We start from the raw sequence: 27,263 nt of genomic DNA, 5'->3' as shown, positions 1-27,263 counted from the left end.
GTTACACAAAGCAGTGGGCTTCAGTGTGCCAAGTTCAAATACACAAACAAGTGTGTCTATAATTAACTCAAATGTTGTATATATATATATATATATATGGCGGCACGGTGGACGACTGGTTGGAGTGTCAGCCTCACAGTTCTGAGGACCGGGGTTCAAATCCTGGCCCTGCCTGTGTGGAGTTTGCATGTTCTCCCCGTGCCTGCGTGGGTTTTCTCCGGGCACTCCGGTTTCCTCCCACATCCCAAAAACATGCATTAATTGGAGACTCTAAATTGCCCGTAGGTGTGAATGTGAGTGAGAATGGTTGTTTGTTTGTATGTGCCCTGCGATTGGCTGGCAACCAGTTCAGGGTGTACCCCACCTCCTGCCCGATGACAGCTGGGATAGGCTCCACCATGCAGGCATGGGGAGAACATGCAAACTCCACACAGGCGGGGAAAGGGATTGAACCCAGGTCCTCAGAACTGTGAGGCTGACGCTCTAACCAGTCCGCTGAACGCCACTAGTGACTGTATTTCTGCAAACTTGAATGTCTGATGTCGAATCGTCAACTGAACCAGATGAAATGTTTCACTCCACACACACAAATACCACATTGAGAATACTAGTGTTCTCAACAATCAAATACCATTTGAAACATTCGTTACAGGGATCAATGAGGATGAGTGTGGGACGATGCAAAGCGGGAAAATGGTCTTCTTATCTTAAATCCAAGAATTCATACTTTGGAGTGGCCCACGGTCAGAGGCGCCGAGCAGGTGTGGGTATACTTATTGCCCCTCGGCTCGGCACCTGTATGTTGGGGTTCACCCCGGTGGACGAGAGGGTACCCCCCCGATCAGAACCCGAGTTCTTTTCTGTTATTGGACTTCTGTGCTCAACACGGATTGTCCATAATGAACACCATTTGTCCACACGTGCACTTGGCACCAGAACACCAGTTCGATGATCGACTTTGTGGTCGTGCCATCGGACCTGCGGCCGCATGTCTTGGACACTCGGGTGAAGAGAGGGGCGGAGAGGAGTGCAGGAGAAAACGCAACCGGAGTGCCCGGAGAAAACGCACGCAGGCACGGTGAGAACATGCAAACTCCACACAGGTGGGACCGGGGATTGAACCCGGGTCCTCAGGACTGTGAGGCTGACGCTCTAACCAGTCGTTCACCGTGCCGCCGCAAAAATATATTTTATTCAAAAAATTGATAGATTTATAGAATTTTCAGGAGGATACAAAAATATTTGTTAGCTGCAGCCCTGCATTCAACTCCCCTGTTATATTGTCGTATTTTTATTGTTTCATAAAATCCTTGCTTCGGGTGCCTGTTCAATTAAGCTGCAAAAATTGTTCTATTTATAACAATTTTTTTTGTGGTAAAATAAATACTAAAAAGTCCTCATATTACTTGATTCGGGAAAAAAATGTACAAAATATTTTGTAATGCTAAATGATAAACTGCCAAGTTTTTGCTCATGTAACAATAATCAGGCAAGTGTGGTGTAATATTCAAAGCAAAAATAGTATATTTAATTTATATACAATGAACATACAATCATCATAATCCTTTCCCAAGAATATACAGGACATAAAGCTTTTTTTTTTAAAAATACAAATTCATGTAGTTGAAATAAAAAAATCTAAATAAATAATAAAAAATAATTGATATTTTTCTACTTAAATGCCCTTTTTTTCCTCTGCTTAAAAGATCCCCTGCACACAATCAGCCAATCACTCCAATAAAAACCGCCACTTACGGTTTCTCTTAGCTGAAGGCAACATGCAGCCGTACGCAGAAAAACTCCTTGCCTCTAACAAACCGTGCTAGTAATTTAGAAGACGTCGTTCCCAAAGTAAACTCTGTGCACATTTTGCTAAAAAAAAAAAGCTTACCTGTTGCCAGGTCTCTACAATGCACGTTCATAAAAATAAAGGACCATTTCATCATCATAACTAGAGAATGCGATTTCTGTGGAAGGAGCTGATGCAGAACTGAAATGCTGTGCAATGAAGTGAAATGTGGAAAATTGTAATGTGACCGAAACAAAGCTTAGTTAAATGAATGATAGAGGATTAAAAATCCAATCCATTAATTTGAGAATTTTGTCATGGAAAATAAGGAATACTAAAACATTTGAGGAATTTGAAAAATACTTCCTAGGATGTCCTGAATGAGCTGAAATGTTTGACGTTAGAATGGTTTGAATCAATGGAGAAATGTGGAAGGATGAGTTAAAGTTGTGAAATGTCTCAATCATTTCCAGGGGATTTATTTTGAAGTGGAATTGGGGAGAGAGTAGGAATTTGGGGAATGTGGAGAAATGATTCTCAAGACATAATGAATTTTGTAAATGGTTTAAAAAAATGTGGAATTTGTCGAGTGTCGAAAAACTGCTGGGAATAATAATAATAATACATCGAAAGAAATCTTCATCATTCACACAATTTAAAAAAAAGGCATTGCTGTTCTAAAGGTTACTTATTAGCATCACAAGGCAAAAACATGTTAAGTGGCAAAAGAAAAGTAGCGTCTTGCGGGCATTACCATGGCAACAACAAGACAGTCATAGAGGAAGTTCCAGGCACGCAAAAGTCTGTTGCTCTCATTCGTCCGCCATGCTTTAGGTGGCGTGGATGCAAAAGGAAAAGACCAGGTCCACTTGATGAAAGTCCTACCTAGCAACAGTGAGGACATCCTACTTTCCTCTAGAGCACAGACACCGAATAAGTTGCTTATGTGCGCGATTGGTCGCAGAGAGGCTACATACAAGCTGGAGGAGGTTTGTGGTGTTTGTCCATGATGATGTGTCACTTTGGCACTTTGTATGTACACACACACGCAGCGGGGAGAGGGAGGACGGCAGATATGGTACGTCCCGGGTTTTATTTTTATTAAGGAAGATGAGGTCCATGAGGATGATGTTCTGTTGGTTTCTGATACAGAAGCTCTACTGATTGCTACACTAAGAACAACACTCTACATTTAAGGTGTTGTGGAACACAGTAGAACCTCTAAAGTCCAATTTGATATTTTAGTTGTTTTTAAAGATTGCATTGGATGTTGTAGTTGTCCTTTGTTGTTTGGAAAACTTTGAAAGGTCATTTTGATCATTACATTTGATTATTTCTTGCAATTTCTTTTGATTTAGGTAGTCGTTTTTACAACTGCATTTGCAGTTGTTATTGATGTCTTTTTTGTTTTCATTTTCAGTTATTGTTTTTAGAATCTCATTTAGAGTTTTTTTTTTTTATGTTTTCATTGATGTTAGTTGTTTTAGTTTCCCTGCTTTAAAATTTTCCTTTAAAGTGATAGTTTTTCAATTGCATTTTATTAATGTAGTTGTTTTAACATTAGTTGTTTTAAGAGTTTTAGTTTGGATGGTTTAGTCATTTTTACAGTTCCAGTTGACGTTTGCCTTTGATCTTTCTGTAGCTTTCAGAATTGCATTGGATGATTTCATTCGTAGCTTTAGTTGTTAAAATATTGGCTCTGATTTTGTACTTTTTTTTTAATTTTTTTAAACCAACTTTAAAATCATATCACGGGTTTCCCACTCTTACGCTACACACACACAAAACTGCAGTTTAGTTCAACGAGCATTAAATGATAAACACTGCAGGTGTTTTGGCCTTTTTGAGGCTTTTTATGCCACACAGACCACCTAAACAAGAGAAGAAGAATATACACAGGAAGTGATGACATATTCAAAGCATTAAGACTCCAGCCTCAACTTTGTCATAAAAGTTACCACTACTTTATACTATTAACTGTGGTACCCTTCTTTTATACACTTAATGAATGTTAAAATGTTCAATGTTCAACTGTGCACTAGTTGACAATTGCATCCTACTAATACTATAATCAGCTCTGCTGTTTGACACAAGAAGAAACATTCTACTTTCATTATTTACTACAAGAAATCTGTAGTTGGACTTTAGAGGTTCCACTGCAGCTGCGATGACCTTCTCACTGGTGCAAAATTAAATTTTCTTTTATTTCACCGAGCTCATGAATAAATCATGATCCAATAATAAAATCCATTTGCGCTTAAACAAAATGTGCAAATGCCATACTCATGTGTCACAACTTGCCACCTAATTGCTAGTTGAGTGGCTACAAATGATTAATTAATTAGACTAATCTAATCAATGTCATCAGTAGTTAATAGAGTTGAATTACTATAATAATTAATAATATAAAATTGCCTAATTAAAACATTTTCACATCAATACGCAATATATAATAGCCTCTTATGTAAATAATTATGTCTGTTTTTATACCAATGTCTAATGTTTATATAAATATTAATATGGTTCATGCCGAATAAAAAAAAAAAAAAAAAAAAAAAAAAAAAAAAAAACGAATCTCCAAATTGAGTGATTTTTTTTTTCCAGTCAAAACAAAAAATGTAAAAAAAAGACCTGGCATTTTTTTAAAGTGTTGTTTTCCAGCCAAAATTTTGTCTCTCTCAGTTAAACAAAACCAAAAATATATAAAACATAAAAAAGGTTTTTTTCGGCCCAAAAAAGCAAATTGTTGTTTTATTTTGGATGAAACAAAATATTTTTTTGTCTGTTTTAGTAGCTAAAAATGTGGGGCTCCATGCTTTTCATTGGACAGCAGCATTATTATCCTATGACATATATGCTGTTAAATTTGAAAAATAAGACAGAATTAATTTCAAGTATGTCCATCCTTTAGTAAAAAATGAAAATGATTTTAGTGCAACCTTTGTGTGCAGTGAAGAGGAAGATGAGGCTCTTAATGAGGAGAACCGGTGCGCCAACGTCACGACTACAAGACAGACTCCATGTTGTCGCACGCTTCCTGGTCCTCTAGGTTGAACACGAACTTGGTCCGGCTGGCGGCGTCCGACAGCGTCCCCTCCTTGCCCAGACGCTCCAGAGTCACGTTGGAGGAGAAGAGCTCAGTGGGCGTCAGGTAGCCCTCACTGCTCTTGATGTACTTCCTGTAGTTGCGCCTCAAGCATTGCCACGTGGTGGCGTAGAGCAGGAAGGCTGACGACTTGAGCACAATGGCGATGCTGACGTACAGGTGGCGGTAGGCCACGTTGTCATACAGCATGCAGGCGCCCTTCTCGCCGCACACCGAGCTCCAGAATAGGCACGTCGAGTCGATGCCCATGCCGAAGATCAGGGGTGGCGGGATGAAGCCTGGAGCAAGAAACATAGATACAGGATATAGACGATTATTATTATCAGTAGTAGTAGAAATAATAGGAGGTAGTAGTAATAATAGTATAGGTAGGAAGGTAGGTAGATAGGAATTTGATGCCTGCAACACGTTCCAAAAAATCACCTTTTCTTTAATTCATTCATTCATTTTCCGTACCGCTTATCCTCACTAGGGTCGCAGGTGTGAGCTATTTTGAGCTTTTGAGCTATCTTCGAGCGAGAGGGGGGGTACACCCTGAACTGGTTGCCAGCCAATCGCAGGGCACATATAAACAAACAACCATTTGCACACACAGTCACACCTATGGGGAATTTAGTCTTCAATTAACATACCATACATGTTTTTGGGATGTGGGAGGAAACCCACACAGGCACGGGAAGAACATGCAAACTCCACACAGGCAAGGCCGGATCTGAACCCGGGTCCTCAGAACTGTGAGGCAGATGTGCTAACCAGTCGTCCACTGTGCCGCCCCTTTTCTTTTTATATTAAAATATATTTTCATTTTGTTGGTAAAATGACTCGAAAGACCTCAAAACTCAAAGTGTAGGACTTGCGACTTGACTTAGGACTTGCCTGTCTCGACTTGTGACTTGCAAAGCAATGACTTGGTCCCACCTTTGGTATTAACAGTAGCGGTATAATATTAGTTGCAGTAGTAATGTAGTAGTCGTCGTAGTAGTAAAGTAACAGCAATTGTAGTACAATAGTGGTAGCAGTGGTATTTATAGTATAATAGTTGTAGAAGTGCGACGCGGTGAACGACTGGTTCGCACATCTGCCTCAAGGACCCGGGTTCAAATCCGGCCTTGCCTGTTTGGAGTTTGCATGTTCTCCCTGTGCGTGCGTGGGTTTTCTCCGGGTACTGCGGTTTCCTCCCACATCCCAAAAACACGCGTGGTAGGTTAATTGAAGACTCTATATTGCCCGTAGGTGCAAATGTTGAGTGTGAATGATTGTCTATATATGTCCTGCGATTGGCTGGCGTCCAGTTCGGGTGTACCCTGCCACCACTCGCCCAGAGTCAGGTGGGATAGGCTCCAGTAAGCCTGCGACCCTAGCGAGGATAAGTGGTACAAAAAATGGATGGATGGATAGTTGTAGAAGTAGTGTGATGGGGCCATGAGCGGGGCTGAGATGACTGAAGGGATGGAGGGCGTTCTGAGGGCTTTTCAGATGTCTTGCTGTGTGTCATCTTACCGATGAGCCTGAGGAGCAGAAAGAGGACCCCCAGGGCGTAGGACTTGAGGTCTGGACTCACCGTCCTAAAGAAACCAACACCATCAACAAAGTTGCAGTACAGAAAAAAAATTAGTCTTGTTGTAGTAGTAGTAGTACAGAGGGTCCCCAAAGTCTCATTAAAAACTGGTGGCCACGAGCTGCTGTTTGTTGTCTGTGTTATTATTCCTCACTACTGGTACGCACTTTGTCCTCACTGCTAAAGCAATTCAGCGCACTCGTAGAATGATGGTGTCTCACTAGTAACATTTTTTTTCCACTCCTATCTTCCACTACTGGAGGACTTTTTTGCACACTAGTAGGACAAGTAAGGCATACTAATAGGACAACTTCAAGTTACAGGTGAGGCAAAACTGTGCACTAGTTGCGACTAGTGACATTATAAAATTGTACTATTTGGTATATAGCACTTGTACTACTAGTAGCGGACAGATGTCAACAAGTGCACAGTTTACTAGTAACATGGAGTTAGTTGTCCTACTAGTATGCCGAAATGCAAGGATTGTTGACCCTGATTGACAACACGATGTCCATAAACCATGTGATGTGGATTTCACCGAAGTTCCAGACTTTGTTTTCTACGCCTTTGGTCAAAGTGAAGGTAAGAGGTCCTTCTGGCGGCCACTGCTGACCTGATGAGGATGATAACGGAGGGCGTCTGGGCCATGGCTCCGATCATGCTGCACAGGCAGATGACGCACAGGAAGGTGAGGAAGGCCTGCTGGCAGCCTGGACTCGGACACTTGCCTGGAAGAGCCACCGCCTCCTCAACGCTGCTCGATATGCACGTGCAACCTGTCAGGTTCTGACAAACAGCAGATGGCACCATTAAAGCTCCAGTGAGGCCATCTTGCGGCGGGTCCAGGTCATTCACTCGTACATGAGGTCATTCCAAAAACGTACATGTGCATGTAAACTATACAAACATCCATGTTAATGCTAAAATAATAATTCATTTACATTTATTTACAGTTATTTATAATACATTTAATTATAATTGCACCATTTGATAAAATAAATAGAAATGTAGATATAAAACACTTTATTCAACTCATTTTTTATTGTATTATTTCTAATATAAATACATTTTAAAACGTTCAATATTTTGGTAAAATGATTTATTTTTTATTTTAATATTTACAGAAAATTATTTAACAAATTCAAGAAAATAAATACAAAATGGTGAGCACAGTCGCTTCACAGTTCTAAGGTTCAGGGTGTAGCCCACTTCTCGCCCAGAGTTACCTAGAGGCATCCTCCAGAGGAGGCATCCTCCAGAGGATAAACGGTTCAGAGAATGGATGGATTGATGTATAAAGTATATGAAAACAGTTTTAGTTTGCTCGTCTTTATTTGATCATTTAAAATAAAGTAATTAAACAATTATTCAATTAAAAACAATATTAAATTTTATATAATTACAATATATATTATATATTATTTAACTATTTTTTTATTATATTATTTACAAAAACATCACTAACAAATCATTTAGTAAAATAAAATAAATAATTTATTTAAAAATTAGTAAAAATATTTTACTAATATTTGTTCTTTATTATTTACAATGAATGAATTAAGAATATTTGTTTAAAATGTTGTAAAACATCGACTACACATCTAAAAATATTTACTCATATTTTGATGGTATTATTGGTCACTGATGGTGTAGTGGTACCCTCGCCTGACTTTGGTGCGGGCAGCGTGGGTTCAGTTCCCACTCAGTGACGGTGTGAATGTGAGTGCGAATGGTTGTCCATGTCTATATGTGCCCTGCAAGTGACTGGCGACCAGTTCAGGGTGTAGTCCACCTTTCGCCCGAAGTCAGCTGGGATAGGCTCCAGCGACCCTAACCAGGATAAGCGGTGTTGAAAATGGATGGATGGATGATGGTATTATTTACAATAAATCATTTTTAATAAGGCGGCACGGTGAACGACTGGTTAGAGCGTCTGCCTCACAGTTCTGAGGACCCGGGTTCAATCCCCGGCCCCGCCTGTGTGCAGTTTACATGTTCTCCCCGTGCCTGCGTGGGTTTTCTCCGGGCACTCCGGTTTCCTCCCACATCCCAAAAACATGCATTAATTGGAGACTCTAAATTGCCCGTTGGCATGACTGTGAGTGCGAATGGTTGTTTGTTCCTATGTGCCCTGCAATTGGCTGGCAACCAGTTCAGGGTGTACCCCGCCTCCTGCCCGTTGATAGCTGGGATAGGCTCCAGCACGCCCGCGACCCTAGTGAGGAGAATGGATGGATGGATGGATGGAATTTTTAATAAAACAAATAAAACAATTTAGGTAAAAATCTGTACAAATATTTGTTCTTTTATTATTGAGAGTGAATTAAGTTGAAATATTTATTTTAAAAATGTGAAAACATTATATATATATATATGCATGTGTGTGTGTGTGTGCGTGCGCGCGCTAACTCACCGGTTTGGTGCAGCCGGCGAAGCAGGCGGAGAGGTAGGTGACGGCGTTGGAGCCGCACACGGGGCTCACCGAGGCCGTGTAGCAGTTGCAGCTGCTGATGCAAGGAGACTCGGGTCTCTGCCAGTGACGCAGCGTCCTGCAGCACACATCACAGCAGTCTATACAGTACATTCATACAGACTCATGACAAAATGCTTCATCGTGGCTTGTGTCTAAAAGAAGTACAATAATAGTAGTTAAAATATGATGTCAAAACCAAATACTGTATTGTGGTTTTACACTTTTCTAGGTTGCTTAAAAATGAGATACAGATTTAAAAAAAAAATCTTGATTGGATCTCTCAAATTTTAGGGGTGAAAATGCGGTTAGAAAAGCACATGCGTGGTATCGGTACTCACCCATCCATAGTATTAACTAGGGATGGGATGGGCGAGTACCAGGTATCGGACAGATAGCAGCCTTATTTCCTGATATCAAATCCTTGTGAAGGCTACTAATACTACACCACTGGAGCTAATGACCGGGCCGTCCATCATCATTGTCACGGAGCACTGTGAGAAGTCCTCCAGTGATCGCTGCTGCAATACACAGGCCTTGCAGAAGATTTACTTGAGCGTGATCCCAATCAACTCCTCTACTGGGCTGAAGAGGAACAAAAACAACCTGTCTGGCAAATTTAGCCAGAAACTACCTCTCAGCACTGTGCAGCACCATAGAGAGTGAAGGGTTCTTTAGTTCAGTAGTTCACATTCTTGATGACAAGAAATTTCCTGAAAATACAAAGATGCTGTTGCAGTAGTACAGGAGCAATAGTAATAGTAATAGTAATAATAATGAAAAGTAATAATAATTAAAAAGTAGGAGTATTAATAGTTGTAGTAATATTAATAGCAGCAGCAGCAGCAGTAGTAGTAGTACCAATGTAGCCGTAGTAGAATTAGTACCAGTATCGTCATGCTAGTAGTAGTAGTAACAGCGTCACTGTGAGAGTAATAGTTTTAGTCGAAGTGTAGTAATAATAGCATAGTAGTAGCAGTAATAGTAGTTGCAGTAATATTAACAGCAGCAGCAGGAGAAGTAGCAGTACTAGGAGTAGAAGTAGTAGTAGTAGCTTTGTAGTAGAAGTAGTAGTAGTAGTCGTAGTAGTAGAAATAGTAGTAGCAGCACTAATTGTGGTTGTAGTAGTAATATTAGTAGTAGCAGTAGTTTTAGTATCACCTCACTAAGCAGCCATGTTGACTGATTCGGGCTTGTGGGCTGACTTACTCGTTGCCGTAGGCGACCGTTACCCCGGCGACAGGGCCAGTGTCACAGCCCAGGAAGAGGAAGGAGACGTAGCAGGCCGTGGACACCAGGTTGACAGCCATGGCCATACGCACGGCACCCAGGGCCGAAAGGTTCAGCTTCTTCACCAGCAGCCCACCCAGGAAGATGCCCAGGCAGGCGCAAGGGATGGCCGTCATCCCTGGAAGCACCACACCGCCACGTTTTAGCCCCAAAAGTTCCAGGGGAGGACAAAGTCCCGCCTACCTAGCAGCTGATTGGCCGAAGAGGTGGTGAGGTTGAACTGTTGCTCCAGGTATTTGCCTAGGAAGGCGGCAAAACCGGCGACCACGGCGATCTCCATACAGGCCGCCAGCGTGATGCAGCTGAACACCGGGTTGGACAGAAGGTGCCGGGTCACCTGTGGAATCACTGCAACAAATACAGACGTCAACAAATGGGGCAGCCTTGTGTTTACATTCATACTTCATAATTAACATATCTGGAATGTATCATACTCCATCATATTAAATGAACGTACTTCTCATGAAACATTATGTTCATGTGTATTTACAGTAATCCCTCGTTTATCGCGGGAGTTATGTTCCAGAAAACCCATCCAATAATCCACGAAGTAGCGACCAATTATTTATTGTACACAATATTTATCTACACAAGCACATGCCTATAAAAGGCAGGTGTGCTCTGCTTGTGTGACGTGAACAGCTTATGTGGACATTGTGTAAACGGGCCATTTCCTGCAAAACCATTAGGCACTGCGCTCCACAGTGACTGGGCTGGCGTGTAGGTGGCGCAAAGCATCATGGGAAGATCCTGCTTCTTCCCAAAATTCTTTGTGGCGCTATTTTTAACTAGAGTAATTTAGTTGGAGCAAATTAAGCTAAACGTTGCTCTTTACTTGCATTTGTTCCTGTCCATATTGTTATGAGTGTGTGCAAGTGCTATACTTAGGCTAGATTTGTATTTGTGAATTTATTGCATGAAACTCTGACTGTGGCTTGTGTGTTAAACAGTGGCATTCCGGTCATGTTCACTGCAAACGTAAGAGTTGAAGTTACTCGGTATGTTTTTTTTTTCTCTGCAAATTAAAATGTGTTCTTATGTGAGTCATTGCTGCCACATTATAGTCGTTTGGCCAAAATTGCAAACTGTACCAGAGATGTGCAAGTGAGGAACTGCACTACATTGATCAACAAAAAAATATCCACGTTGCACTGAATCCACAACAAATGAACTGAGATATAGTGAGTACCATATTTACATTGCATTTTACTTCATGCCTATAGACCGCTAATGTTGTATATTTGCATAATATTTAATGTCTTGCATATTTACATCATACTTCATGAAATTACATTGCTAACATAGCATATTTCCATGATACAGTATTTGACGTATGTGCAGTACCTCTGAGATGCTGGCATACGGAGAGTCCGCTGTTCAAGTCGAAGCCGTGGATGCCCCCCTTGGCTTTGGCTTGGTAGTCCAGGCTGAGCGGAGACGGCAGCATGGCCTGCTCGCTCTCCCCCCCTCCGTCCAGGCCCTGCTCGTCCAGGGACTGAGGGAAGCCGAACATGAAGAGGGCTGCCAGGAAGAGTAAGGCACCGCACAGGAGGAAGCCCCCCCACCAGGCCCCGATCCAGCGAGGGTCTTCTGGGGTGATGTCCAGCTTACCTGGATGGGACATGAGGACGATGTCAATTTATTATATACTGTATATCATTATATTAACAGTTGTTAACTTCGGTTTATGCTTGCATGACAATCAACCGTGTTGACATACAGTACTGTGGGTCAAAATGATCATTAAAAATCTAGATTGTTTTTGTAGTAGTATTTATAGTAGTAAGAGGGTAGTAGCCTTGATCATTTGTCTTTGAACGACTTAAATGTCTTGAGGGAATACAGATGTTAGGATTCCCTCGTACTGTATTAAATAAAACACCCCAAAACTGTGGTTACTGTAGCTTCTTTTTACAAGTTACCAACCCACTGGAAAACAAATAACAAGGGCACATTTGTGTCCAGTAATTATAACTGGGAAAAAAACTGACAAACTCACTGGTGTCGATGAAAACGGCATCAACGTAGACTTTGGTACAGACGGAACCTAAGATGAAGCCACAAGCGGGCCCAAACACTAAAGTGGAAAATAAAATACCTGCAAGACAAACAACAGCAAGGATGAACATAAGTGCATTTCACCTTAATTTACAGCAGATGGCGCCACTCAACCAACAATGTACTTGAATTGCAAGGGACGCAAAATGGAATCTGCCTTCAAATCCGTTCAGTGATCGTGTATTCTGGATAAGCGATTGGCTCTCTCGGATTTTAAATATCATATCCATATATTTACATTGTATTAAATCATAAGTAATGTATGTACTTACAATGGACCATATTGACATCATATGTAATATTTATAGCCCGACACCTCTAATGTACAATTGTTTACATCATACGTAATACATTTAAACTGCTAATGTATGTACTACATATACATCCTATTTAATGTATATTTACATCTAATCTACCATATATACATCACATTTAATATTCTGTACATCTGTCTACTATATTTACACGAATGTGGTGTATTTACATCATATTTAATGTCTGTACAACTCTAATGTAGCATGAATTGTCTACCTTTATATTCATTGAATCATCACTTGTAAAAATGTATCAATGTATTATGTATTATCTTTGCGATCTTTGTGATTTTCATTATCATATCATGTCTCCTGTTGAGAAAGATGTGTTTCAACTGTGTGATGTACAGCTCAATTATTAATTGACAAGCCTGTAGCATCATGAATAATCAAACGGGAAGTTGTCTCATGTCTAAAGCTGTCTGACCGCAGTGGGCCCACTAAAGTGATTACTTATTGACAGTGGGCAAGCAATTACTGTATTAGGTACACCAGCACCATCTAAGCAAGGGTGGGAAAAACCCTGAGCTGCATTTGATTTTTAAAGCAGAGGTTCCAGTTCATTTGTAGTTAAGGCTAAAATAAAAAGTTACTATGTATAGTATTTTGCTTGTGTCGGACGAAAGCCTCACATCTCCAAAATCAGCACTTTTCAGGAAAACTAATTCACGCCGTGTGTTTTTGAGCCATTAACATTGCTTCATCAAAGAGAGCAATACATTTTTAACAGTTTAGATTGATCATTAATTTGGAAAAATAACAGACCAACGTGGGGACTGACCAATAGTTTCGGTTCGTGAAAAAAATATGAAATTGACCAAATTTGGACATAGGAGGTTTTCACCCGACAGTGTAAAATATGTAAAGAAAAAGATTTTAATAATATTTTTGTTCCTATTTTATTAACGAGGTCATTATTACTTAAAGAATTATTTAGTAGAATACACACCAAATAGTTTAAAACATGTTCCAATGTGTGTGTAAAATACATAAAATAGTTTTTTAAACAAAATGATTACTCTCATTTGTTATTTGTATAACTTAAAATCAATGTAATTATAATTCATTAACAATGCAATAAAATAAGTAAAACATATTTAGAAAATGTCCAAACGTGTATGGAAAATAATTTATTTTATACTAAAGTATTTAGTTCTCATTTTAAAATGTTATTATTTTAATTAATCTAATCATAAATAATTAATCAATTATTTAATAAATAAATAAAATGTTAATATGTGTATGTAAAATATTTAAAAGTTTAATAATACAATAATAATTCATTCTCATTTAAAAGAAAATGCTAAATTTATAGTTAATTTCATTATAATTAACTAACTAACTCATATATTCTTTATTGTTCCATTTAGAATAAATCAACTTTAAACAATTATTTAATCTGATGAATATAATTTTTAAAAATGAATGAATAAACATATTTTAATTGACCAATATTCGTGTGGGGGGGACGTCTAAATGAATCCAATATTATTGGACTCGCTGAGATCCAATACTGTAACTGACATTTATGTATGGTGGTTTTAATATTTGGACGGATCTAGGTGTGACACATTAATGTCGTACAATGTTAGATCTACATTACTCCTTCTCATAAACTTCCAATGCCAAATGTACAGAATTAAGGTCTGATTCAGCCTTAAATGTCTGTTTTAATTCAGTCGCACAACGCTATAAAACTTGTATTGAGCACTCCAAGGCCAATGTAAATCTCTTATTGACTTTCCAGCAACAGCTGCAGATGTGAGAGGCAATCAGTGGAATATGACACCGGAAAAATAAATGCTGGCCTTTATGATGACATTGGAAAACACATTAGAAGGAAGCAGCACTACAAACCAGTGCTATTACATGAAATAACATGTTCCTGCCTCGAAGCCATTTCAAAATGCAGCATGAATAGTGATGTTAAAACGCAGTAAGTGATAGATTTGGGACTGTGCCCCATAACGTCCAGCTGGTATTTTAGTGTAAATTTAATACAGATTCAAGAGTGTGTGTGCGTGTGTGTGTTTGTGTGTACAGGATTTTTTGTTTTAAATTGACTTTTGGTGCAAGGCGGCACGGTGGGCGACTGGTTAGGACATCTGCCTCACAGTTCTGAGGACCGGGGTTCAAATCCCGGCCCCGCCTGTGTGGAGTTTGCATGTTCTCCCCGTGCATGCGTGGGTTTTCTCCGGGCACTCCGGTTTCCTCCCACATCCCAAACACATGCATGGTAGGTTGATTGAAGACTCTAAATTGCCTGTACAGTATTGTTCAAAAATAGTGCTTAAAAACATGTACTGACACCGGAAAAATAAATGCTACACATGCGTTCGTGTTCGTGATGAACATGACAACTGCATGTAGAAAAAGGAATATCTTGGAATTGATCTCTTCTTTTTCGGAAAGTGTCGTATGTCAGTACTATCCTAAACCGTGGATGCCCTGTAAATTTGAACTATCTGTCCATGACCCACCCGAAATGGCTCTGCGACCCAGTTTTGGGTTCCTCCCATCCCACTAGTTGAGAATCAATGGTATAGTAGTGGATACTATTGACTATTGTTGTTGTTTTTAAATTGGCCTATGGGGCAGTGGTGATTGGGTCCAGGAAATTCTACCTACCCACAAGGAGTTGTAAACGCGTAGCAGGTAAAAGGGTAAGATGGTAATGGAACGGTAAGACTATTCATCATGGCTTTTTCTTGCTGCTGTTTTCATTCTCAACTTTTTGGTGTCCGTATGTGAACAAAAGCTTGTTCTCTACACAATGTAATGTAATGTAATTCCCCCCAAATCAACAAATGGGTGAATTCACGAATAGCAGATCACGAAAATGCGGGGGAACAGTGTATTTGTGGCTTATGGAAAATTTATTGTATTAGCCTAGTGGTGGCTTTGTGGAAGGGAGGTGTGGTGGGGTGAAACACTACATTAAAGCCAAAAGGTAAGCCAAGCTTCATTGAGTTGTGCTGGATGAAGAGCTTAGCTTTCGCTAACACCGTACGCTTCTGATAAGCAGCACTTACTCGATTGCTTGTTGAAGGAAAGGCATGTCACATATTACAAAGATACCTGGGACCTCTTTTAAGTTGAAAGTGAAAAAGAAGAGGAAAAAAGCAAATTACTATATGTGTCCACATGTTGCGACTAATTGGGGCGTGGTGTTGAAAAGATGTGGCTACTATTTGAAGAAATACTGTACGGTGTGTATGACCAAGGACGATTGACTGCATTATGGAGTGACGAGGGCGATAAAGGTGCTGGCCCGTGGTCGTATTGTGTAAGACAAACGCCACAGAGGGATGACGTCGCGGTCATCATTTCACACGGCAGCATTCAGTCTCTCTAGCACGCTGGCAAAGGTGGACCAATAAAAAGCCAGGCCGGGCTGGACCGTGTGCTGAGTCAGCGTCCGGCGCTTCCTCAGCGTGATCACTCCAGCGGAGTGCAAACATTTTTGCTGCAGTAGCCTTGCAGCGCTTCATTACACACATTACGGCTGGGACAAGAGGAGACGGAGAGGCGCTGTGACTTTCTTTCAACACTGTATACAACTCTATTGTGGCTTAGCATCCTCTGTTGCAGTGGTTCTCAACTGCTGCCACCTTGGGAGCCGCTTTTTCTTGTTGCCAAGTCGCAACCCATTTTTAGAGAAGTTAAGAGCAATTAAAAAATACATGTATTGTTCACAAAGAGCCTTTAAAAATATACTTTATGACAATCGTCTTTTTAAAAATAACTTCAAAAATAACTGCTCATATCTTCAAAGTACCTTTTAGAGGACCTAATATGACAGGTTCTATTTTTGTAGACTGCGGAATTGCGCCGGAACGCAAAAATTGGCGTATCTTGATTTTCGTGCAAGCGCAAGGCAAGATGGCCGTACAGGTGCAACAAGGATGACATCTGCGCGGGACATGTGACAATTTGGTGGCTGGAAGTCGGTCTAAACTTACGCTTGCTCAGACTACGTTTTGGCGCAAGGTAGACCACTGGTCTAATAAAAGTTTTGTGAATTATAACCGGGCCAAATAGGCAGACAATTACGCAAGCTACGTGGACATGTGCTGGATATGTCAGACATATTCCTTTCACAAATAGGCCTATGTGAACAGCGGCCATCAAATTGTTATTATTATTATTATTATATTTATATATTGATCCCACTGGCCAGCAGGGGGCATATATATATATATATATATGGCCGCTGTTCACATATATATATATATATATATATATATATATATGCCCCCTGCTGGCCAGTGGGATCAATATATATATATATATATATATATATATATATATATATATATATATATATATATATATATATATATATATATATATATAGGGCAGCACAGCGTACGACTGGTTAGCACTTCTGCCTCACAGTTCTGAGGACCGGGGTTCAAATCCCACTTGACGGCAGAAGCAGGAAGTTAACTCGGTTCAATCCCCAGCCCCGCCTGTGTGGGGTTTGCATGTTCTCCCCGTGCCTGCGTGGGTTTTCTCCAGGTACTCCGGTTTCCTCCCACATCCCCAAAACATGCATGGTATGTTGATTGAAGACTCTAAATTGCCCATAGGTGTGAATGGTTGTTTGTTTCTATGTGCCCTGCGATTGGCTGGTGACCAGTTCAGGGTGTACCCAGCCTCTCGCCCGAAGATAGCTGGGATAGGCTTCAGCAGCCCGCAACCCTCGTGAGGATAAATGAATGAGAAAATGGATGGATGGATATATATAAACAGACCCTTTCCAAAAAAATCCAATATCATGGAAAAGTAGATTTATTTCCATAATTCCATTCAAAAAGTTAAAGTTTCATAGGTTATAGATTCAGGGCCCACATTTTAAACATTTTTATTTATTTGTTGTTGTTGTTTTTTTACATAATTTGGGCTTCTAGCTCATAAAACCCACAAAATCAGGAATTCAAAAAATGTGAATACTGTAAAGAAATCAGCCCAAATGTTTTAAACTGAGCGTCTCACACTAATCATCTACTAAACTCAAAGCACTTGCACAGGTTTCCCCAGGTGTCATTAAATTGCTTCAGTTTGGTTCAATTGTCTCAGTTGGGCTCAATATGGGGAAGACTGATGATTTGACAACTGGCCAGAAGACCATCATTGATACACTCCATAGGATGGGTAAACCACATAGGTTCATAGCTAAGGAGGCTGGATGTTGACAGAGTGCTGTGTCCAAGCATATCAATGGAAAGTCAAGTGAAAGGAAAAATTGTGGCAGGACAAGATGCACTAGCAAAAGAGCTAGAGAGAGAAGACCGTGGGCTTCAGCGGATTATCAAAGAGAGAAGATTGAAGAATCTAGCAGAGATCCAGTAAGAGTGGGCTACAACTGTCGGATTCCGCGGGTCAAGCCGCTTCTGAGCCTGAGCCAACGTAGGAAGCGTCTCAACTGGGCCAAGGAGAAGAAGGACTGCACTGTTGGCCAGTGCTCCAAGGTCCTCTTTTCCGATGAAACTAAAGTGTGCCTTTCATTCGGGAGGCAAGGTCCAAGGGTTTGGAGGAAGACGTGTGAAGAACAGAACCCAAGCTGCTTGAGGTCCAGTGTGAAATATCCACAGTCAGTTATGATTTGGGGTGCAATGTCCAGTGCAGGTGTTGGTAAACTCTGCTTTCTTAAATCCAAAGCCACCGCAGCAGTCCTATATCCTGCATATACCCGCAAATATAGGTGCCAGGAGACCCTGTGGTGGACGAGGCAGAAGCCAGAGGGGTTCTAAAGCTCGTCAGGATTAGGAAGACTTGAGCTTCTCGAATGAGGAAGCTTCCACTTGGACGTCTGCCACACTGACCCAATTGTATATAAGGATATTGATTTTTGCTGATAATAAACCAATCCGGGAAAGATTGGAAGTCATTGCCAGCTGACATTTATGGAAAGTATAGTTTTACCTAGACTTCAGAGTTTTATTTGTTCTGTGACCAAATTTGTAACTTCATTTATTCAAAATCAAATTTGCCATTTGAATAAAATTAGAATGCCATAAATCTGTTGTAGCCCCCCCCCAAAAAACAAAACAAAAAACACCACATTTTGTTTTTAATGTTTTTATTAAATCTATATCTGAAGCCTGATGCTAACTAAAATTTTTACTTGCTACACATAGCAGAAAAATCAACCGCAAAACAAGTTAGGGAACTCGTAGGTCAAGGTACCACTGTATTTGAGGGCAACTTTAGCAGAGGCTAAATGATGTGACAGCACACTTGTTTGAGGCCAGGAGGTTGGACAAACAATACGTCAGACAGTAGGGTCACTTGTCTGGGCCTCACGTATCAGTCACAGCTGCTGACCACAATCAATAATTCAACAACTAATATGTGGATTCCACACTAAAGCAATTTGTGTTGGGGCTTCTACAGGAGGCCATCATGGACTGATAATGACATCTACAGGAGGCCTTCTTGTGGAAAAAAAAAAAAGAGCTTAATAATTAATGTCTTTTTTTTTTTTTTGTCCTGTTCAGCTGTTAGGTCAAGCAGAATGGAGGATCTGGATCCCTTTTATGCCGGAATAATATTACTGTGTCACAGTGGAGTTTTTAAGCTTCTGATGTGGTTTCTTAGTATTCTAATTGAAGTTTATTGAGAATCAGAGTCGATCAGTCGAACAGAACAAAGTTTCTAGATGTGAGAGAGAAACGAAGACAAAAGACAAAGCACTAATTTTAAACAGGATGAGAAAAGTAAGTCATTATCTACAACAATGAAACATTAAATATGAGTGTTGCATGGGGCTGTAGTGCTCCACCCTGTGATGGAAGGACGGGACAAGCTAGAACAGGACAAGGACTGGAGAAGAAGCATACAGGACAAGCGTTGTGAACCCGGCTGTACAACTGAAGTGTGGTGGGATTGACTATGTAAATTATAAAAGTCTATAGGATGAGAGTATGAGTGAGGGGATACACAAGCAATTTGCATATTCATGATGTAGTTGTCGCAATAAGTGAGTGGCCCCACACCCAGTGAAAGAGTCCCAGGGGTGTGAATTGACACCGTTTTACATGCACAAAGACTGACAGAAGTGTCCTGCAATTGCTGTGGCCGCACCGCGGAGGCTGAGGACCCCACCCAATCAATCGAGGGGTGGGATCGGGCCCAGGGGTCCACCCGAGAGCAGCCCTGTCTTAATAAAGACAAAAAGTCAATTTGAATCGCTATGGAATAGCTTAGACCAAAAATGGGGTCGGGTGTTTGTCAAAAACACTTTTTTATGCAATCAACAGAGTGCATTCTGACAAGAACAAGGAAGGAGATGACACCCAGTGGCCAGAACACATGTTCCATCCTGGTTAAATGGCAAAAAGAGAAAATACATTCCTCAACAAAATGATTTCTTTTTATTCTAAAAAATATTCTCTGAGAAGGCGCACAGCGGACAATTAGTTTAGCACGTCATCCTCACTGTTCTGAGGTTCGGGGGTTCATATCTCAGTTTGGGCCGTCCTGTGTGGAGTTGACATGTTGTCCCTGTGCTTGTGTGGGTTTTCTCCTATTACTCCGGCTTCCACATTCCAAAAACATGTATGTTAGGTTCATGAAAGACTGAATTGTCCATGGGTGTAAATGTGAGTGTGAATGGTTGTTTGTCTTCCCCGGGCGCTTCAGCTGCCCCCTGCTCCAGTGTGTTCCACTAACATGTGTATGTGTTCACTGTGATGGGTAAAATGTAGAGAACAAATTTCGTGTGCATGCATGCATGTTCATGACAATAAAAGGTGATTCTTCTTCTTCTTCAGTACAGTATGTGCCCTGCAGTAGACTGGTGACCAGTCCAAGGTGCACCCTGCCTCTCGCCCAAAGTCAACTGGTCCAGGCTCCAGCGCACCCACCGTGACACCAATGAGAAAGGAGAAGTGTGGAAAATGGATGGATTGCTGTTGTTTGACATAACCAAACAAACATCCATCCATCCATCCATTTCCTGAGCCGCTATTCCTCACAAGGGTCGAGGGCGTCCTGGAGCCTATCCCAGCTATCATCGGGCAGGAAGTGGGGTACACCCTGAACTGGTTGCCAACCAATCGCAGGGCACATACAAACAAACCACCAGTCGCACTCACATTCACACCTACGGGCAATTTAGAGTTGTCAATTAACTTACCATGCATGTTTTTGGGATGTGGGAGGAAACCGGAGTACCCGGAGAAAACCGGGTCCTCAGAACTGTGAGGCAGATGCTTTAACCTAATATTTTTGATTTGACTAAAATGACAAAGAAGAGAAAATTGTTTGTAAAAGTGCTGTATTTTTATTTGTATGATATCGGGCTAGTTCTTAGTTCATAAAGAATGTTCAGATTCTCTACCATTTGCATTTGTTGGTTGGGGGCACCTGCAATAAGTTTCTACACCTCAAGACAAAACATTGGACCCCTGCATATTCGCAGTTCGGTGTTCATGTATTCACCTAGATTTTTTTGGAACCCCCCGCTCATTTGTGGTATTTATTCATGTTTTTTTGGGATGAATTTTGGGGGGAAGAAACTGGAAAATGTCCACTGTATTTTTGTTTTCCGCTTGTTAGCAGGCTGCTTCCATTGTGACTTTAAAAAAAAAGAGAAAATCAAAATACATTTTTATGCAGATTTGTACAAACATTTATTGGATTTTTCCATGAAATTTCATGGAAATCGATTATGTCGTTTTTGTGCTAAACAGGACGAAAAAAATGTATGTAGAGAGGGACCAAAAGTAGGGATACACAAAGAAAGGGACATAGGGGGGGAAGGAAAGATGGAAGTATGGTATAAAGCACAGGTGTCAAACTCAGGGGCCGGGGGCCACATTCGACCTACCACATCATTTTATGCGGCCTGTAAAAGCAAATCATGTGTGTCAACTTCCATGATTCTTGCTAAAATCTGTACCAAAATTTCTAATTGTTATATGTAATAAATAACGTTGAAATATTGCAAGCATTTTTTTGTTACCAAACCCCGTTTTGCAGTAAGTACCGCAAAAGTTAAACTATTATTATTCTTGACTTCTGATTTGAAAACTACTTATCTCGGATGGAAAAAAGGAAAGAAGGAAGGGCGGAAGGAAGAAAGGCAGAAAGGAAGAATAGAAGAAAAGAAGGAAGGATGGATGGAAGCATGCAAAGAAGGAAGGGAGGAAGGAATGATGGAGAAGGACAGGAAGCAAGGAAGGATGGAAGAATGAAGACTGGAAGAAAGGAAGGAAACAAGTATGGGGTGTACCAACTTTTGGATTTTACCTTGAGACATCGGCACCAATTAGAACAACATGAGTGGAGAAAGAAACATATTGTAATGATGTATGGACATGGTTATTTGGCCTTAATAAGGATACGACACAGGTGCATTGTGGGAGACCTCCCCTCGGTCAATCGCTAAGTACTAAGTACTTCCCAGAGTGCTCCCAGAGGACTTCATCCCGCTCGGAGGCCAATATCGATCGGCTGGGCACCCGCAGGCAGCCTTCTCGGCTCTGAGTATTGGCGCTTAATATTTCATGGTGGGCTGCCGTGTTGGCTAAACAACTCCTAACTGCCTCTGTGTCACACTGCATAATTCAGAGGGTTGACTTACATGCCAGCCGTGTCGTGGCACTCACATTTGCAAAACTACACCGAGCACCAAGAGACATTGTTAAAAAAAAAAAAAATAATTACGACAACAACAACAGCAAAAAAGTAGCCGAGCTGGGTGCAATTACAGGACTGCAGCAGAGGGCCTGTCAAAGTTTGCAGAATATGTAAAAAGGCTCATTTTTACAATCATAACAATGAGTGTTCATCATTCACTCTCATTTAAAAAAAGGTTTTTTAGTTATAATTTGTGTAATTATGAATAATAAGGTAACTCTTAAATAATAAATGCAAAATTGTTACATATATATCAAATAATCTATTTTATAGATTAAATAATTTATTTTACTCATATTTTTTGTTTGTTAAATGAGAATCAGCCATTTAAGGAGGCAAATGAATAAAAACAAATAAATACACGTTCTGTGTAATAGTTTATATTGATAATACAATAACAAAATTCTGTGTTATTTATAATTAATTACATTATAATTCATAAAACAATTATTGAATAAAATAAACAGAAATGGTAAATGTATATGTCAAACTGTTTATTTTACCAATATTGTTTTATTTCACTATTTACAGTCAATAAATTCACCAACTATTTAAATAGATAAATTAATAAAACATTGGAAAAATAAGAAATAAGAAATATGTGTTAATGAATTTTAGGGAAAAAATGCTAAACATTTTAGAACAAAACAGGACTCTAAGAAATAGTCAAAATGTGTATATGTAAATATGTATAACAGGTTATATTAACATATAAATAATTTTTACAATACATTTTTATAGCATTATTTACAATTGATGTACTTATAATTAGTTTAACGATGAGTTCATAAAATTAAAATAAATAATGTATATACAAAATTGTTTATTTCACTAATATTTTTAATGAATTAAGTCAATTAACCAATTACTTTATTAGATGAATGAATAAAAATAAATGTTTTAATTTTCCAGTTTGTATATCAGCTTTGTGTTTAATAACAGGCCCTCATTTTACACTGAATAAGTAGATTTGTGAGTATGTACATTGAGACAACATCCTCATTATTTCATTAAGTCATACTTTTTGTGACATTTCTGTTTGGTGGTGTGCTATGAGATTTTTCCCATGTAAAAATGGGTGCCTTAACTCAACAAAGGTGAGAAAATGCTGTTTTAAAGGGAGATTTGTAACATTAAACATGGCTTTAATTTCATTTCCTTTCGATTTGGTCTCATTGGGATTACTCTCTCCAAAGATGAAGAGGAACATGAGCAGCCTCACTTGCTGTCTGCCTCTGCACTGTTACCTTAGCAACTTTGGCAGACATAGATGTAGCGTGTGTGTGTGTGTGTGTGTGTGTGTGTGTGTGTGTGTGTGTGTGTGTGTGTATCTGTGTATCTGTTTCATTTGGGGGTTTTATTGTTTGACTTCGAGCAAATTATTACCAAATATTTCATGTACAAGGTTTACTTATTTGTCCGCTTGTATGCGTTAGCCCATTTTGTAGTCAGGTCAATATCTTTCTATATATTAACATACCAACCGTTAGCATGTTAGCACTTGATCAAGTCTCATTTGAAATAGTACATAACTACAGGGCAAGATGTAAAGTCCTCCTTAGTGCTTTTTGTACCCAGCTTGCTATAAGATAGCATACCAACTCCTAGCATGTTAGCATTTTACCAGTTCCATTTTGAAAAAAAAAAATAAAAAAAAATACACAAACTTGGCGCTCTTTCTACTCAGGTTGCTATCGTGCTATATACTGTATTAGCATTAAATTGTTAGCATGATAACATTTTACCAATTCTCATTTGAAATGTTATACAACTACAGGACGTGATGTCAAGTACTTATTGCTCTCCCTAAGCGCTTTCTGTAGGTACAGTGGGTACGGAAAGTAATCAGACCCCCTTAAAATGTTCGCTCTTGGCTGTCCACCAACGTTCCCCATCCAACCTGACAGAACTGGAGAGGATCTGCAAGGAGGAATGGCAGATGATTCCCAAATCCAGGTGTGAATTCCCAAAAAGACTCATGGCTGTATTAGCTCAAAAGGGTGCTTCTACTAAATACTGAGCAAAGGGTCTGAATACTTATGGCTGTGTGATATTTCAGTTTTTCTTTTTTAATAAATCTGCAAAAATGTCAACAATTCCACCAATATGGGGTGATGTGTGTAAATTTGGGGGGGGGGGGGGGGGGGGGAACTTAAATTATTTTAAATGGCTATAAAGTGTGCAGTGGTCCAACTACCAACTTGAGTGTTTCCTCAACATGGTATCAAATTATAAATTTGAGTGATGGCTGTCAAAGTAGCTCAGAGGTGGGAGTTAAGTCTGACTTGTGATGCCAATTTTAGGACTTGGTATTTGCTTGGCTAAAACTTAACTTGACTGACAGGGTATTCATGAGACTCGACTTGATTTAGACTTGAACTACATGACTTTACAAGTCCTGACTGTTTACATGTAAAACTTTTGAAGTTAGTGTACAATTTGTTTCATTTTTGAAAGAACCTTTTGAAGTTATACTGTATTTTGTGTACTACATGAAAACCTGGCAACTCACCATTTGTTGTGAAATGCTAAGGCCACTTCCTGAAGCAGGTAGAGTGCTCTCAAGATTAATATATTTGAATTCAAGGATTACGCCTTTGATAAAATCAGGAAAAAGAGGATGGCAATAAAAAGAGAGACACAACTACGACATCTAACTTCCGTCCTACATCCATCACTATAAAACCGACAAAGACGGGTAAGCTACATTAACTTCACAGTTTAGCTAACAGATAGCTGATCAAATATTAAGCTTCATGTAGGTTATGCGTTTAATTGAGAAGACTGAGTAATAGACAATATGGAGACTGATTGGGAACATAAAAAAACTATGTAATTGTGAATGTGCTCGTAGAGTTAAAGCTATAATTTGCGATTTCTTTACAACAAAGCCTGTGCCGCTTCAATATGACGTAGGCTAAATGTTTGTCCGGCCTCCTCCTCCTTCCAACCCCTGCATGCTTGCTCCTTGTCTATGGCTCAGTGGACCTGCGCTTTGTACATATACGGGCCTGCCCATTTGTAGCTAAAACACGGAATTTCCGCTACGTCCTTTTAGAGCGCCACCAAGTGATCCAGCGCTGGAATGTATAGGATAGTCACTAAATATAAAAAGATATATATTGAAAAATATACTAAGATGTGTCAGAAGCTGATAGGCTTAATCATCATTCTGTCATCTACTCTTGAAGTGGCTTGGGTGAAAATAACTTTTTTTTTTTTAAAACAACAAATAGTTGATTATAGCGTTAACTAATGCAAGTAAGGATACAGAAGTGGCTAATGTGCAAATATACTGTATGTTGTGACTGAGCAAGATTGTTTGACTTGAGGTGACTTGCTTTTCCCAAACAATGTCTCGACTTGCCTAATATTTGCACACAGTAACTTGGGACCTGCTTGAAACTTGAAGGTTAAGACTTAAGAGTTACTTATGATTTCCACACGTGTGACTTACTCCCAACGCTGATACAAAAGTTGTGACTGAGCAAACTGTATGACATGACTTATGAATTGCTTAATCCAAGTAATGACTCGACTTGCTTGAAATTCTGTGGGGACTTCACTTGGCTTGCTTGAATTTTGCTACAGCAACTGGGGATTTGCTTGAAACTTAAAAGTTCAGACTTGCACATACAGTATGTGACTTACTCCCATCTCCGGCATAGCTTACCTATATACAGAGAGGAGTCCTTCCTGTGGACGTGGTCATCGATGTAGGAAACCCCCAGAGGCTGGACGGGGGTGGCGCCGATGCCCAGCAGCACCTGGGCGCCAATTAGCAGCAGGTACATCATGTTGGTGTTGGCCCGGTCTCCGCACTTATACGCCGAGTCGTTGTTGTCCGAGCGGGAGCTGTTGGAGCACACGTCCCGACCATCTTCTGCGTGCCATGAGTCGCCGGCGTCATACTCATACTGGTGGGTGAGGAACTCGGGCAGGGCGGACAGAAGCGCCCCCAGTGCCATGACGATGCCGCCGCAGCCGATCAGCCGCGGCCGGTGGGCTTTGGCGCCAAAGTAACTAACGAAAAGGATGAGAGCCAGGTTTCCGACTTCAAAGCTGCTGGCAATGACGCCCACGTCGGCGCTTTGCAGGTTGAAGCGCCTCTCCAACGTGGTCAGGACACTCACCTGGCAGGAAAACACAAGCAGAGAAGACCAACTGATGAGTGAACACTAACTCCAAAGGTCAGCTGCTAAAGCAGGGTACATGCTTAATGGTAATCAGGCCAAATTTGAGCATTGAACAATCATCTAAAATGAAACACACATCCAGATAAAGTGTACTTTTACAGTTGTTATCGGTAGCTAATTTGGCATTTTTTTCTTAGTCAGTTTACAACATGAGTCACTGATGCTGTAGTGGTACACTCGCCTGGCTGCGGTGCAGGCAGCGTGGGTTGAGTTCCCACTCAGTGACAATGTGAATGTGAGTGCGAATGGTTGTCAGTGTCTATATGTGCCCTGCGACTGACTGGCGACCAGTTCAGGGTGTAATCTAACTTTCACCCGAAGTTGGCTGAGACCTTGAACAGGATAAGTGGTATTGAGGGGTGAGGGTGAGTACTTTAGCCACCTCTGCACATTATGCAAACATTCAACACAACCAGTTGCGCCTTTATTTGTGTCCTGATTGTTTGTTTTCACATCACAATCATGGAGTCCATGGCTTGGACAAACTCTACCACACACATAGGGATTTGCCATTGTAAATATAGAACAGGATTAACATTTACGACTGCTTTCTGAGCAGATCAGGGAGGGAAAATAACTCTGAACACACCCCACACCACAGGATAATCGATCAGAATCATCTTTCGGAGACATTCGATAATCGGGGTGTTGCTGACTTTGATTGGTGAGGGAGAGAAAATCCTCAAATCTGCCATGATTGTCAGTACGTGTGTACCCGGCTTTAACTGTGTTCACCTAGATTTCTATTTCTTATTCTACTTCTCTTTCTTCTTCGTATTTTTCTGCAGTCTGCATGCCCTGCGACACCATGCTGTCTCTCAAAGCTCTGTCTTG

The 27,263-nt window shown here is 40.3% G+C and overlaps 1 protein-coding gene across 2 annotated transcripts in view; it reads right to left on the bottom strand.

Moving 5' to 3' along the window:
• Positions 1-1,496: 1,496 nt before the first annotated feature.
• LOC133473138 (solute carrier organic anion transporter family member 3A1-like) overlaps positions 1,497-27,263 on the bottom strand; it is a 52,154-nt gene continuing 26,387 nt past the window's right edge. For both annotated transcript variants that reach the window (XM_061764748.1, XM_061764749.1), the window contains 9 exons: positions 25,907-26,366; positions 12,213-12,311; positions 11,558-11,824; positions 10,397-10,561; positions 10,133-10,331; positions 8,867-9,002; positions 7,067-7,239; positions 6,396-6,460; positions 1,497-5,173 (listed from right to left, as the gene is read on the bottom strand). In XM_061764748.1, the coding sequence (XP_061620732.1) occupies positions 4,794-5,173; positions 6,396-6,460; positions 7,067-7,239; positions 8,867-9,002; positions 10,133-10,331; positions 10,397-10,561; positions 11,558-11,824; positions 12,213-12,311; positions 25,907-26,366 (1,944 nt within the window). In that variant the 3' untranslated portion in view covers positions 1,497-4,793. The remainder of the gene's footprint in view (positions 5,174-6,395; positions 6,461-7,066; positions 7,240-8,866; positions 9,003-10,132; positions 10,332-10,396; positions 10,562-11,557; positions 11,825-12,212; positions 12,312-25,906; positions 26,367-27,263) is intronic.

The sequence above is a fragment of the Phyllopteryx taeniolatus genome, chromosome 2, assembly GCF_024500385.1.
Source record: "Phyllopteryx taeniolatus isolate TA_2022b chromosome 2, UOR_Ptae_1.2, whole genome shotgun sequence".
Classification (NCBI taxonomy): Eukaryota; Metazoa; Chordata; class Actinopteri; order Syngnathiformes; family Syngnathidae; genus Phyllopteryx; species Phyllopteryx taeniolatus.
Note: the sequence above shows the minus strand (reverse complement) of the source record. Positions and strands in the feature narration are given on the sequence as shown.